This window comes from Penicillium subrubescens, assembly GCF_028828155.1.
Source record: "Penicillium subrubescens strain IBT 31985 chromosome Unknown utg000010l_segment0_segment0, whole genome shotgun sequence".
NCBI classification, from domain to species: domain Eukaryota; kingdom Fungi; phylum Ascomycota; class Eurotiomycetes; order Eurotiales; family Aspergillaceae; genus Penicillium; species Penicillium subrubescens.
Window position 1 is genome coordinate 2,790,607 of NW_026643160.1, and position 12,186 is coordinate 2,802,792.

General features: G+C 51.0%; 7 protein-coding genes across 7 annotated transcripts; 5 read left to right on the forward strand and 2 right to left on the reverse strand.

The window, feature by feature from the left end:
• Nucleotides 1–1,072: 1,072 nt before the first annotated feature.
• N7473_012185 (alpha-mannosyltransferase) lies at nucleotides 1,073–2,563 on the forward strand (the record flags this gene model as incomplete). The annotated part of the gene is made up of 1 exon (XM_057158124.1): nucleotides 1,073–2,563. One exon carries the CDS (start codon nucleotides 1,073–1,075, stop codon nucleotides 2,561–2,563), a length of 1,491 nt encoding a protein of 496 aa, XP_057003974.1.
• Nucleotides 2,564–3,028: 465 nt separating this feature from the next.
• Nucleotides 3,029–3,885, reverse strand: N7473_012186 (uncharacterized protein). Its single transcript, XM_057158125.1, has 2 exons — nucleotides 3,386–3,885; nucleotides 3,029–3,304 (listed from the first exon to the last, which is right to left on the reverse strand). Exons 1-2 carry the CDS (start codon nucleotides 3,668–3,670, stop codon nucleotides 3,203–3,205), a joined length of 387 nt encoding a protein of 128 aa, XP_057003975.1. The 5' UTR covers nucleotides 3,671–3,885; the 3' UTR covers nucleotides 3,029–3,202.
• A 702-nt stretch (nucleotides 3,886–4,587) lies between these two features.
• On the forward strand, nucleotides 4,588–5,325 carry N7473_012187 (uncharacterized protein; the record flags this gene model as incomplete). Its single annotated transcript, XM_057158126.1, has 1 exon — nucleotides 4,588–5,325. One exon carries the CDS (start codon nucleotides 4,588–4,590, stop codon nucleotides 5,323–5,325), a length of 738 nt encoding a protein of 245 aa, XP_057003976.1.
• A 498-nt stretch (nucleotides 5,326–5,823) lies between these two features.
• Nucleotides 5,824–6,384, forward strand: N7473_012188 (BCIP domain-containing protein; the record flags this gene model as incomplete). Its single annotated transcript, XM_057158127.1, has 3 exons — nucleotides 5,824–5,901; nucleotides 5,958–6,194; nucleotides 6,250–6,384. 3 exons carry the CDS (start codon nucleotides 5,824–5,826, stop codon nucleotides 6,382–6,384), a joined length of 450 nt encoding a protein of 149 aa, XP_057003977.1.
• A 5-nt stretch (nucleotides 6,385–6,389) lies between these two features.
• On the forward strand, nucleotides 6,390–6,806 carry N7473_012189 (BCIP domain-containing protein; the record flags this gene model as incomplete). Its single annotated transcript, XM_057158128.1, has 1 exon — nucleotides 6,390–6,806. One exon carries the CDS (start codon nucleotides 6,390–6,392, stop codon nucleotides 6,804–6,806), a length of 417 nt encoding a protein of 138 aa, XP_057003978.1.
• A 48-nt stretch (nucleotides 6,807–6,854) lies between these two features.
• N7473_012190 (chorismate mutase ARO7) lies at nucleotides 6,855–8,170 on the reverse strand. The gene is made up of 3 exons (XM_057158129.1): nucleotides 7,993–8,170; nucleotides 7,137–7,791; nucleotides 6,855–7,076 (listed from the first exon to the last, which is right to left on the reverse strand). The coding sequence occupies exons 1-3, from the start codon at nucleotides 8,061–8,063 to the stop codon at nucleotides 6,999–7,001; spliced, it is 804 nt and encodes a 267-aa protein (XP_057003979.1). The 5' UTR covers nucleotides 8,064–8,170; the 3' UTR covers nucleotides 6,855–6,998.
• Nucleotides 8,171–8,514: 344 nt separating this feature from the next.
• Nucleotides 8,515–11,127, forward strand: mdv1 (uncharacterized protein). Its single transcript, XM_057158130.1, has 4 exons — nucleotides 8,515–8,747; nucleotides 8,841–9,441; nucleotides 9,511–10,529; nucleotides 10,594–11,127. Exons 1-4 carry the CDS (start codon nucleotides 8,664–8,666, stop codon nucleotides 10,867–10,869), a joined length of 1,980 nt encoding a protein of 659 aa, XP_057003980.1. The 5' UTR covers nucleotides 8,515–8,663; the 3' UTR covers nucleotides 10,870–11,127.
• Nucleotides 11,128–12,186: the final 1,059 nt, after the last annotated feature.

Genomic DNA, 12,186 nt, shown 5'->3' on the forward strand with positions numbered 1-12,186 from the left:
CGACGGGCGCGATAGGAGTTAATGGGATTCGACTATGTTGAAAAAGAGAGCTTGAGGTAGAGAGGAGGGAGGAAAGATCTCAGATCTCAGATTGGGGGAGGAAGTCGGGTGTTCGGATGTCGTTGGTAATCTTGAGTTTCGGGACTTTGAGTTTGGGTTTGGGTTTGGCTTTTGGAGGGGGGCGGTGGATAATTGTAGACTACAGTTCAGTCCATGAGTTAAGATGAGATCTCCTTGAGTGGAGGAGGATTCGCAGTTTAGTTGAGCACCAGAAGAAGACTACGATACTACTGGAGATTAACTTAAAACGGTGCGCTCCACTGATTGATCTATTTAGTCGGATCATGATGATCCAAGATGATCTACCTCAAACGGCGAGGAGAACGGAGGGTTTTAGCCCAGCAGGATTGAGCTAGAAGCCTCACCGAAGCCATGCAGACGGGCGTGTTTCATTTTTTGAAGTGGTTTCAACTAGGATTTCCAGACTGTCGAATGTTCAATAGTTGGAGGTGCTAGTTCAATAGCTTGTCTCATGTCTCAGGGTCATCAGGTGCGGAGAACGAACTAGTTAGGTATGATGTTATCTAGCATATTAATTAAGCAACTGAGAAATGAAAGAACTTCAACAAATTGTTTTTTGAAATCTCTTGTATACATACTGTTCTACTTTCTATACTTTGTATAACTTCAAACGCATCCATCTCCTCCCAATCTTCGTATCTCTGCTTTAAATCGCCATGATGCCTTCGCCAAGGATCCCGATGTTCTTCCCGCCGGGCCTGGCTCCCGTTTCCACTTCAACCTTCTCCTCGGATCTGATCCGCCCTAAGTTACAAGTTGTCTAGCATCATCCTCTCTGCTTGTCTATCCTATCATGCTATCCTCCTGACAGCCACCCAACCGTCACTCCATTATATCCTCTTCTAATCGCCTATTCGAACTTCCATTAGGCGGTTGATCGGCCCGTGCGCTGTCGGCTACATTCCCCTGTTCGCCAGCGCAAACCAAAAGCTAAACGAACAATCTCAAGCCTCCACACTTCGTTGAACCCTGGCCCGCGACTCAAGACGCAATGGGGATGTTTAGGCCGGGCCGGGTCCGGTCCCTAGTCCTCGCTTTCCTCGCAACAATCCTTGTGTGCATCGTATACCTCTATTGGACCCCTACCGTCGCATCCTCCACCGTCTCCGTCGTCCCAAGTACCGCCTTCGAAGTCCCGCTCGTCGAACGCCAGAAAGATTTCTGGAAGGCTTTCCAGCCCATTCTCGAACGTCACAATCCCAATTGCCCGTCTCCCGAGAAGAATGGCGATGCCGGCGCAAATCATTTCGACCCGGTCAAGGACAGCCCGCGACCGGACCTGACGGTGATGAGCGAAGCGGATCAGAAAGCCATGGAAGATGCGCATGCCAACTTTGTAGAGGATATCAAGAAGGCTGGGAAGGATTTGAAACCTGTTCATACCCCGGGGAAGCGAGGCTTGGTATCGACTGCCGGCGCGACGTACCTACCTGTGTTCGTCTCGACTCTGCGTATGCTTCGCCGGGCTGGGTCGACGTTGCCAGTGGAGGTTTATATGAAGGATACAGGCGAGTATGAAAAGCACGTGTGCAATGATATCCTCCCCAACCTCGATGCGCGGTGCTTGGTGCTCGCCGACGTGGTGGGGAAGAATGTCATCGAGCATTATCAGCTCAAAATCTTTGCCGTTCTGTTCTCCTCATTTGAGGAAATCGTATGGATGGATGCAGACTGTTTCCCACTGGGCAAACCCGAGGAACTTCTCGACTCGGAACCTTTTACGTCGACAGGCTTGGTTACCTGGCCTGACTTTTGGGCCTCGTCAGTGTCTCCTTTATATTACAAGATCTCGCGCCAAGAGGCACCGCCAATGAGTGCACGTCAGTCTTCAGAGACAGGTGTCTTCCTGGTCTCGAAGAAGACCCATCTTTTTCCCCTGCTGCTGGCTGCCTACTACAATTTCTATGGCCCCTCACATTACTTCCGACTGTTGACTCAAGGCGGGCCAGGTGAGGGTGACAAGGAGACGTTCTTTCACGCTGCCACAGCCCTTGGCGCCCCCTTCTATACTGTGAGCGAGAGAGTCCAAGCCATTGGACATCAAAACGGAGAGAAGCTCTCCGGATCAGCCATGGCGCAGACCGATCCCCGTGAAGACCACGCTCTCACTACGCAAGATAAATGGCGAGTCAAGGATCCTGCTGTGGCTCCACCTCCCCACATCTTCTTCATCCATGCCAATTATCCGAAATTCAACCCGGGGGATAACGTGTTCGGCATGGGCTGGGAGACCACTCCCACCATCAAGGAGGATGGATCGGATACTCGTGCGTGGACTGCGCCACCCGACACCTTGAGCCGGTTCGGATATGATGTGGAAAAGGCTTATTGGGAAGAGATCAAATGGGTGACCTGCCACCTAGAAAATGTGTTCAAGTCATGGGAGCACAAGGCCGGCCTTTGTGTGAAGGTGGAGGACTATTGGAAGAATGTGTTTGCTGAGCCGCATGACGATGACCCCAAATTTACTCCAGAAAGTTGATCAAGTATTCAACTGGGTCTTTCTTTTCACCTCGGGCTACATGTGTGGTCAAGAGTCTATACCCCGGCACCCGGGATCTATGCATCTTCCTCGGGCGTTGGACTTGCGTCGAAGCAATGCACCTTGTCTTGGGACAAGCACACCACCATCAGGACCTGCCTTGTGTCAGGTCTACCATGTTAAAAGCTCTTCCCTGATATGAGAAGGGTGCTAATTGGCAGCAGCCAGTGTCCTCTCGACATGGGAAGACGGTGGGAAGCAGTGCGGCTCTCGCTTCTTTGCTCATGGCTTGCAGAGCAAAGCCCATTGGACCTCAAAATTTTTTGTACAATAGCAACCTGGCCACCCCGAGCCAGCTGTATATTAATGCCTAATACCACGTAACGAATCATGAACACAATTCCCAGCCCACGAATAGAAATACTTGCATAGTATAGTCTCAGCATAAGACTCAGCATAAGAAAAGTTCATTCGACGCTCTCAATGCTTTTAAAGGCAAGAGGCCCTGATATTCGTCATATCGTACAGGAAAACACAAAAGCCCCACCATCATCTTGGCCGATAGATACAAAAGTTCGACCCAGACATGTCATCCCGGGGTATCATGATCATTTCATAACAGCATGATTGAATCACAATCTATTTCTTAATACCCTTGTCACGCAGGCGCTGCTCATCCTCAGCTTGCAGCTCGGCGTCAATTTGAGCACCCTTGGAGGGAGCGTTACCGTGCATCCTGGCCTGGAAAACAATAAAATATACATTAGTCACAAAAGCTACACATACAGACAGGGTGATTATTGCTCTGTTGTTTTTCCTTACCGGCTTTGTAGGGTCCTGCTTGCTCAACTCAGCTTCCGGGTTGGAGATGTTGTTGTGATGGTGCGAAGAGTCGGGCTTGTTGCCCTGCGAGGCGAGCCTATTGGCGATGGAGCGCTCATCCTTGGAATCAAGGTTCTTGTGGCTACCCTTGACACCCTCCTTGTAACGCTCACGCTCGTTGATGGCGGACTGAGGCTCGTTGCGCTGGTCACCGGCCTCGTAGAGAGAGCCGTTGCCGACGCTGGACTGGCCGGAGCCGTGGGTGATCTTGGATGCGTGGGACATGTTGGATGTTTGATTTGGGGGGATTTGAAAAGTTGTTTAATGTGAGATAGGAGAGGTAGAAGATTGAATGATGGTAATTGTGATTTAATTGCTTCTTGGTGAGTGTGGACAAACCTCAGTCTTATATCTAGCAAGGTAATCGGGGGTGATGTCATGCTGGAGTCACTGAGATCATAACAGTGGGGCGAAGAACCAGGGTGGCCGGAATGGCTAACATGATGACTGAGATGGGGAATTTGATCGTGTGCGATGGGTCTGCCTTCAATTTTGGAGATGTTTGCATCAGTGAGAGCGATAAGCAAGGCACGAGGTGGTCGTTGTGACATCGTCGAGGGGAGATCCAGCGGGTCTAGTTTGAGGTCTTACAACGTCGATGCTCCACTTGTATACTCCACTCGATTTACTCCACTTTTTGCCTTGGAGGACTGTGCCTATGCAATTGAATCGATAATCGACAGGTCGCTTTTTTATGGTCAATGGGTTGGTTTCGTTTTACCAGGTGAGTTTAGGTTATACTTTTCTCCTTTTGGATGTACCGGCCAATACCGCTTCCGCCAGGGTTGCTGGGGCTCAGTCCAGGGAATACATTCCTTTGGCCTAGACCTTGTCCCCTGTCATCCTCTTGATTGGCTTCTTCTCTTGAGCTGCAGATGTTCATTGCATATTCAATGGCATTCAAGAGTCCAACGAGGCCCTTCTGCAGAGCACTTTTCGTATCACGCTACACAGGATGGACGTCGCAATGCCCGACCCTCTCCGGCCACCGAAGTCTATTATACACACCTCCTCCACGCCTGAGCCCACACATCTCGTCCTCCTCGGGTCCCAATTCCCAATCTAGAGATTCACCCATACAATCTCGCAAATCATCATTCCACATACATTGCCAGGCCCGTCACAACCAACTCACCCGAGCAATGAGTTCCTCCACGGCTTCAACTACAACAGAAGTCAACCCTTGCTTCCAACAACTCTTCACCGAGCTCGAAAACCGCTTCCAATCCACAACCCTAGGCCCTGAAAAATGGTACATCCTCGCCATAGCCACACTAGCAGCAAGTCCAGACCCCGAACGCGCCGACCAACTCTACCTCCACCTGTGCTCACAACCAAACAACAAAACCCCAAGCCGCCGACAAGCCATCGTCCGGCGCCTCCGCGAAGCCCTCATCAAGTCCGTCCCCATAGTCGGCGTCTGCAAACCCATCGAAGCAATCCTCTCAATCGGCAAAGTCGAACGCGAAGAAGATAAAGATTACACCTGTACCCGGTCTGGGTGGCACTGCGATGAAAACAACCATGAGCGCGGCACGGCGTGGATGCAGAAGCTTTATTCGCGGGATACGACGGGCACGTTGAATCTTTTTGCGGCGCATAAGGATTTCTCGTGGTTGTCGGAGGAAATTACGTATGGGTTGTTTTTGTCTGATAGGCAGGTTTTGGATGATGTTGATACGCAATTGGTTGTGTTGCCGGGGATTATGAGCCAGAATTTGCCGAATGAGACCCATTGGCATATAAGGGGGACGAGGAGGTTGGGGTTGCCTAAGGAGGAGGTTGAGGTTATTTGGGATTGTGTGCAGCTTGTTGCGAGGTCTTTTGATGTTAAGTTGAATAAAGTGCCTACTGTTGAGCAGGTGGAGTATGATGTTTAGATCAAGAATATGCATGGTAAAGTACCTATGTGAGATTGCCATCTCGGCTTACAATTGGATTCTTGGGATGCCTAGATGGGTATATAACAAGTCGACCAAGTTTAATAGCTCAAATGGATGTTTTTAGAAGCTATGTGCGTGCCATTATACCTCTTTCGGACTGATAGACGGTAGAGCATCGTGTTGAAATATACAAGTAGAATCCAGTTAGAAAACTAACAATAAATATCTGGTACCACGAATACATAATCATCAGCTAAGCAGAACCAAAAACTGCATGACATGGTGCATTTTCATTGAAGAAAATTGGAAGTAGTTCAAGACCTCTGGAAGAACAAGTGAAAGAGCTCCAGCAATTGACGTAGATAGATCTCAGGCTCCGATAACAAGCGATAAGAGAAAAAAAGTTCGCAAGCGGCCGTGAGGCGAGACACCACCAAACTGCCACGACTTCTACACCTCCGCTCCCCTCATCATCACAAAAAAACTATAAAAATCATGGGGAAACGCAAGCAGGACCTCGGCGATGTGCCAATGGGTGGTACTGGGCAGGCCGGCGACTCCGACTCCGACGACGTGAGGTCCCTTGCCCGCACCCCGCGCCTTGCAAACAATTGCTAACCTCTGTCCAGGACGTGGACATGGTCAATGTCGATTTCGAATGGTTTGACCCGCAACCCGCCGTTGATTTCCACGGTCTTAAGAATCTCCTGCGTCAATTGTTCGACAATGATGCCCAGATGTTCGATTTGTCCGCGCTGGCTGATTTGATCTTGTCGCAGCCGACGTTGGGCTCGACGGTCAAGGTGGATGGTAATGAGTCGGACCCATATGCGTTCTTGTCGGTTTTGAACCTGCAGGAGCACAAGGTATGGTCCCACCCCCCAGGCTTACACAATTGATCTTTGGACTAAAACTTAACAGGACAAACCCGTCATCCAAGATCTGATCAACTACTTCAAGGCCAAAGCCGCCGCCAACCCCGCCCTCTCCCCCTCAACCAACTCCTCTCGCAAACCCCCATTCCCCCAATCGGCCTCATCCTCACCGAGCGCATGATCAACATGCCTTCCGAGGTCATCCCGCCCATGTACAACATGCTGCTGGAGGAGATTGCCTGGGCGATCGAGGACAAGGAACCCTACAACTTCTCGCACTACCTGATCGTCTCGAAGAACTACGAAGAGATCGAGTCAAAGCTTGACATGGAGGAATCCCGGCCGCAGAAGAAAAAGAAGAAGGGCGGTGAACCTTCGCAGCGATTCTTCTTCCACCCCGAGGATGATGTCTTGGAGCGCAATGCTATGTGCACCGGAACTATCGAGTATACCAATAAGCAAGATGACGGCCACGCGGATTCGAAGCGCGCGTTCCAGGAACTGGGCATTCGGACTAAGGGTAGCTTGACTTTGATTGATGGGGCTAACTTTGAGAATACGGTTAAGGCGCTTACGGAGTACTTGAAGCCGCCTGGCATGTAAAGCTGGCTTTGGCTTGTTGGTCCGTTCGGTCATTTCATTCATGTCCCATTTACGAAATATTTCTATCTGTTGGTTTCTTTTCTTTTTTTCTGCTTTAGTATCACCCCATTGCCACGCGCGCATCTGTATGCGGTTGTGGTTCATAGAGATCTTCAAAATATAAAAAGTTCATAACTTCATGATAACCTCTCTTTACTCCCATTGAGTGCCCTTCAGACGCTGCATAAGGTATTCGACCTCGACAACCTTGGTCAGCGGGATCACGCATTCCTGTAGGAAACAATAGTTAGCAATCTGCAGATCGAGACCGTCAATTCTCCCAATCCATACCTTGTACATGGCCACCACCGCATCGATATTGATCTTCGAACCCTGCTCATCCGGGAAAGCAGGATCGGTACCATAAGTCTTAGCCTTGAGACCCAGACGCTCCAAAACCTTCTTTTCAACCTGCGCATTGGTAATAGCAGCATCAATACCCTCCCGATCCTCCGCACGAATCAAGCGCACAAAAGTCTCAGGATCCTTCTGGAACTTGGACTCAGCCACAAACTTGCCAAAGTGAATGCGACGCGAAAGCGCCTGCAAGCAAGCCACATCACAAGTCGCGGCTGATCCATAGTTCTCCTGCGTCTCACCACGATCCTCCCGACCACCAAACTGTGGGCAGACTGCAGGCAGAATCTCCTTGATATAGCGCTCCTTGATAATGTCGTTGACGTTTACGTCGTTCTCGTGCAGAATGTGTGGGTAGGACAGCGGCTGCAGGATTGGATCCTCGAGGACATCGGGGAAGAAGGGGTATTCGTCGGGGGACTGGTAGCGGCGGACTCGTGATTGGATCCGTTCTTGTTCGCGGAGCATGTAGTCCATCAGACTGTGCTCGCTGTTGGGGATCTTGACGCCGCCGGGGACATAGATGGTCTTGTTGAGCGGGAATTGGACTCGCTCGATCAAGTGGAAGGTAATTGTGTCTTCCAGGCGGCTGGTCAGCTGCAATGTTAGCCACAGATTCCATAGCAGTCCATGATATAGCTGTAATTGTTCATTGTGGTGGTAGTGGAAGGTTTTTGTGGCGCGCCTCTATCATGGCGGGGGCGCGGGGAAGAAGCTGAAGCAATAGCTCAAGCAGTATAAGAAGGCAAAGAACAGTTGGGAGCGTGTCTAACGAGTCAAGAGCACTCACATCAGCTGGAAACGGATGTTGGCAAGGTCCAATGCCTTGGAGACATCAGACAAATCAATGGCGGCGTCCATGGCTCAAGAGGTGGTGGGTTGAAGAAGAAGAAGTTGCTGATGGGGCCTGCGAAGTCGGAGTCGATCTTTCGGAGGGAGGAGCTATAGTGCTGTGGGTTTGTTTGTGTGACACCGAGGAGGGTATATAGTGAGAGCATGTCGCTTATTTGCATTTGAGTCAATGGATCAGCTTTGCTATCCATCGTATGCATGTATCCATTTCCCTTATAATCGTGCCTGAGCCTCGCCATGGTGTTGGTTGTGTCGCTATCGGGTATTCGGTACTCGGCCTGTACCGAGCTCAGCAGAGGGAATGACGAGCATCATCCGTACCTATTAGGTATAAGTGCCAACCGGGATAGAAAGCACACCTTGCATCCCGCTAGTTCATATCGGCTTGCATAGAAGTAGGGTTAAAGCTGACTCGTTGGAATCAGATCCTGGTTTCAGCTCGTAAACGTACCGTATCAAGCAGGGCCGTACCCGGGGAACGCGGTAAATCATCGCGTGGACACATGACAATTATCTCTCCCCGTTGCCAACTCCCGCACCCGCTAATCATCCACCTCTTCAACCGCGCATGGGTCTTGGTTGAGAGCCCCCGCAAGACAATCTCCGGGCATGGAGAACCACCGCCGCGATGACTCGCCTTCTGGTCTCTCAGATATTGTCGAGGGCGAAGGCCTGCTGGGCACTGGTCTAACGGTAGGATCTGCTTTTTTTCTCTTGTTTAACGGGAACACGCCTCGTGCCTCCCTCGGCATCGCGACCGCTGACCAGTGTAACTCTCGATAACAGACCCGACACATTGAGGCCTTTGGGCGAAAAGTCACATCGACGGCTGGACACTTGATAGGACCGACCGACCAATCCCACAGCACCCATTATCACAATGCGATATCCGACATCCACCGCGAACTGCGCCGGCCGACGGCGCAGCGAAAGGTCTTTTCCCTGACTCAAACCACCCCGACCGACCTGGTCCGATCGAAGCTGTCAACCTCCGAGATCCAGTCGCGGGCGCTTTCTTCCCTTCCAGATGACCTTCTCGCGAATATCCCCGAAGATTCAAGCTCCTACTCCCTCTTCCAGGGCTTCCAGGCGACCCTTCCCGAGGATGAACGGGGCCACAAGAAGCACAGGAGACGCAGCTCCAAGGCGCAGAAGGCTTTGAAGGACGCTGAGAAAGGTGGAACGTTGACAGCAGGCCCTGCGGCATTGAGGGAGGAACGAAGAGCGCTGGGTCGCCGGTTGGACCTCATGGGTATTCGAAAGAACATGTGCAGCGCCGAGATTCACGAGATTGATAACAAGATCGCCAATTTGCACAAGATGCGCCAGATTGTGCTTGATCGATTAGCCGGGCTGGAAATGGATGAAGCAGCAATGGAAGTTGAGAGTGAGTTGCACCTATGACGCGTTGTTGATAAGAGAAAGGACTTCGTTCTAACCCGAGCTTGATTGATAGTTACGGAACTTGATAACAAACTGGAAGACCTCCAGGAAGAGGAGACTCCCGAGTCATCTACAACGGCCGAAACACCCAAACCGTCTGAAGCTCAGGATGATACTGGTGCTTCCGGTGACCCTGCCATGGATGCTTCCTTCATGTCGGAATCGATATATGAGAAATTGCCGACCACGTCTCCTCGAAGCCTACGACACCGGTCGATCCGTAAACGATCTATGCCGATCCTCCACGAACACTTTGCTCCCGGATCTCTAATCAAAGAGATTGAAGCACACACTGATATGGTCACAGCCATTGATTTTGACTATCCATTCGGTACTATGGTCAGCGCAGCATTAGACGATACCGTGCGGGTGTGGGATATGAATGTTGGCCGCTGTTCAGGATTGCTGGAGGGACATCATGCCTCAGTCCGCGCCTTGCAAGTGGAAGACAACATCGTTGCGACAGGTTCGATGGATGCGTCCGTCCGACTCTGGGATTTGAGTCGTGCTCGACCCGCTAGTCGCGACAACCGATTGAACAAGCATGAACGTGACGGACTAGATGAAGATTACGATCACTCCTCACCAGTGCCACCTTCGTCGAACTTGGAGGACTGCCATGTCTTTTCGCTTGAAGCGCACGTTGACGAAGTCACCGCTTTGCACTTCAAGGGCGACACGCTCATCTCGGGATCTGCAGATAAGACTCTGCGACAATGGGATCTGGTCAAGGGCCGCTGCGTTCAAACATTAGACATTCTGTGGGCAGCCACCCAGTCATCCTCCTCTATGTCCGGAGATGGCAATTGGCGCCCGTCTGGTCGTCTTCCAGACGCGTCGGCTGACTTTGTTGGGGCCGTGCAATGCTTCGATGCAGCCTTGGCCTGTGGAACTGCAGACGGCATGGTTCGCCTGTGGGATCTGCGCAGTGGCCAGGTGCATCGCAGTCTGGTGGGCCACACTGGGCCGGTTACCTGCTTACAGTTTGACGACGTGCATCTGGTGACGGGCAGTCTGGACCGCAGTATCCGGGTAAGCTTTTATTTCGTTTCTGATTTGTTTAGAAATGTACGAATATTCTAACCCCTGAATACAGATTTGGGATCTCCGAACTGGATCCATATACGATGCTTACGCCTACGACAAGCCGATCACCAGCATGATGTTCGATTCTAAGCGTATCGTGGCCGCTGCCGGTGATAGCGTGGTCAAGGTCTACGACAAGGCCGATGGCCACCACTGGGACTGTGGCGCTGGTGTGGGCGTCGACGATGAAGGTCCGTTCCCTGCGACCGTTGAGCGTGTGCGCCTGAAGGACGGCTACCTTGTCGAGGGACGTAAAGACGGTACTATGGCCGCTTGGACCTGTTAAAGAAGCGACTCCTTTTGTTGATTATAGCATCTACTTCCCGCCCTCCTCCATCACCTCCATCCCCGCTTTGTGTCTCCTTGCTGGGGGTCCTCTCTCCTCTTTGTCCTCCACGCCCGTTGTATAGTATTCCATCCCCATGTCTAGAGAGAGAGAGAGAGAGTCTGGATGTAGCAAACTGGCGCACCTAGAGAGGCAAGGAATATGATATCAATCGCTGTTATTATCTACTCAAGACATAATTTCTGCCATTAAACGAAGTCTAGCTCAATATCCCCATTGAAGTTTTTGTGTTTCTTTCACGGGGGACTCGATAGTCGAGATTCTCAGTCTGTACTAGGTGTATGTAGGTGAGACCATCTCCAGGTATGCGCCACATGGGCGTTAGTCAGTCACAAAGAAACATAAAAATAGCACGCAGAACTAAACCACCCGAGGGCGTGCAGATCAAAGAAATAAAAGAACCGAACATGAAGGCATGTAGTTGGTGGCAAGACACAAAGAGATGAAAGACCGATATTCAAAAGATAAACTTGGGCCAACTCCGCGGTTTTTTGAGCCGCTGTCAGTCTTCCTTGCAACTCGACCTCCGATCACCGCTCCACTCCAACACCTCTTTTCTTCACGTTGCACTTATTCCGTCGCGCCTTCTCCCTATATTACTGCGATCGCGACATATTAAAGTCCGAAATATTTGCACATCAGCAAATCCGTCTACTTCTTGCGACTCTCGATCTTGCCACTGGCGCGGACTCCACACCCTTTTAGCCAGCAGGCCGCTTTCACGTTCCGTCGCGTCTCTGCGCGTCTCGCCCCCTGCAGGTCTGGGGTCGCGATCTACGAGTAGCCACGATATCAAGGAAAATTGATCACGACGGGCGTATGCTGGATTGAAGTTTGGCTTTTGTCTTGCTACCGGTAAGTTCCGAGTGTCTTTCCTGTCGCCTCCCGCCTGCTATCCTTGGGGTCCTTCGATGCTCCGCTTGCGCAGCGCGACCCCCTTCTGGGCGGCTATACCTCCCCCACCAATGGATGCAAACATGTATGAAGTCTAGATTGATCATCGCTAACAATTGTGTGCATATAGATCTGGTGTGTTGGTCATTGGAATTGATCCCATCTTCTATTGTTGCTTGTTACGGCGGCTAGCACTGTGTGCCTGCTCAGTAAGTGTCAATTTTCTTGTTATGATGCCCATCACCCATCTTATTACTCGATGCAAATGAGCAAAAGACATTGCGTCGCTTTTTCAATCCTACCCGTCTCCCTCAGAATTCTTGATTCAACTTGAAGAGGGTCCATTTCCTGGTCAGGTTTCAT